The 1,601-nt window shown below is 38.8% G+C and overlaps 1 protein-coding gene across 3 annotated transcripts in view; it reads left to right on the plus strand.

The window, feature by feature from the left end:
* The window catches only part of TXNL4B (thioredoxin like 4B), a 16,219-nt gene extending 14,863 nt beyond the window's left edge, over positions 1-1,356 (plus strand). For all 3 annotated transcript variants that reach the window (XM_004704574.2, XM_045293768.1, XM_045293769.1), the window contains one exon: positions 492-1,356. In XM_004704574.2, coding sequence (XP_004704631.1) covers positions 492-657 — 166 coding nt within the window. In that variant the 3' untranslated portion in view covers positions 658-1,356. The remainder of the gene's footprint in view (positions 1-491) is intronic.
* Positions 1,357-1,601: the final 245 nt, after the last annotated feature.

Genomic DNA, 1,601 nt, shown 5'->3' on the forward strand with positions numbered 1-1,601 from the left:
GTGTGTACACATATACACACAGATGCACATACTTAAACATACATGGAAGATTGGAAAAATGTACACCAAAATAGGACCTCTGGCCTCCCTGGTGATTTTCTTCATATATAAAATATCTCTACAAAAAGACCTGATATTTGTAATACTCAACAGATACACTCACATATATATTTAATACTCTCTACTGGAGAGCATGACTAGTGAATAGGCTATGAACAGTACCTAACAAAAAAACGAGAACAAAAAGGCATTGCTGAAACTCTACTGCTAATGATCTGAGCTGTTCTCAAAGCAGGTTTGGACGTGGCTGCTTTTCACCTCATGTTAGTTGTCCACCAAAGAGCCCATTGTCACCAAAGGACTGATGTGCTGCACTTGCTGTCTTCTTCCCAGATGAGAATCAGATTATAAAAAGGCACTATCATATTATTTGTTCTGATGTAATTATTGAAAGCTCTGAAAGAAACTGTTTTCTCTGTTACACTATTCAGGTCCCCAGATCACACTAAGTTTGTGGGAAGTTTCAAAACCAAACAAGACTTCATAGATTTGATTGAAGTAATCTACCGAGGCGCCATGCGGGGGAAACTTATTGTCCAAAGCCCTATTGATCCTCATAATATTCCCAAATACGACCTCCTCTATCAAGACATTTAGCTCACCAACTGCTGTCAACATAGAGAGAATGACACACCTCGACACAGCGCCTGAACCAGCTGCGCTCCGCTGGGAGTCCTTTGGAAGCAAGTTCGCGTTCTGGCAGAGACGGTTGTGTGAAGAAAAGCAAGCCTGGCTCTCGGGAGAGGACCACGTTGGTATTCAGATGATTCAGACTTCTGGGATGTCTCCGTTTCTACTACCTGCAAGCAGCTGAGCAGTAAAGTCACACAGCAATCAAGTTGCCGGGAGCAATATTGTGAACACCACTTTTTTTCTTTTTTTCATATTCATTGTCAACTTAGGTATATTTGAAAATACAGCAAAATGACCTCAATTTAAAATTTATGGTTACATATTATAAGATATTTCCTTTCTTTTTTTTTTTAAATCATTTTATTAGGGGCTCATACAACTCTTACACCACTTTATTTTTTGTCACCACTTTATATTGTATTTTTGGAATTCTTTAAGACAAAACATTGTCTAGCACAATTTGACTTAGCTATGCTTATTAGCTAGATGATTAAAATGGGAAGTCACTTCCCCAAGAGCAAAAATACTTGTTTTCTACCTAGATTGACATACATACCCTTACCCAATTCTCCACTCGGATGTTCTTTACTTTACTCTCACTTTCTTATCTGCAGTTGAATTACTCCGTGTCTCTTAGAATAAAATAATTCTGTACAGATAGCACTCAAGTTGATTTTTTTTATTGTGGAACCTCTGTATTATGTGGAAACATAGACTTTAAAAACACTGTATTGCTCTACTCTGTTTACTAAGTTGTCAAAATCTCCCAGGGAGGGAGTTGTTGAACTTCCACCTTGAGGTTCAGCTTCCACCTTGAGCTAAGCTAGGAGTTACCTACCCTTAGTATGTAGAAGGAGTCCTCCTGGCTCATGGGTTAAGCACCTGCTGCTAATGAAAATGCAAGAGCC

The sequence above is a fragment of the Echinops telfairi genome, unplaced genomic scaffold (genome assembly GCF_000313985.2).
Source record: "Echinops telfairi isolate 266 unplaced genomic scaffold, ASM31398v2 ScPeMD7_2291;HRSCAF=2852, whole genome shotgun sequence".
Lineage (NCBI taxonomy): Eukaryota > Metazoa > Chordata > Mammalia > Afrosoricida > Tenrecidae > Echinops > Echinops telfairi.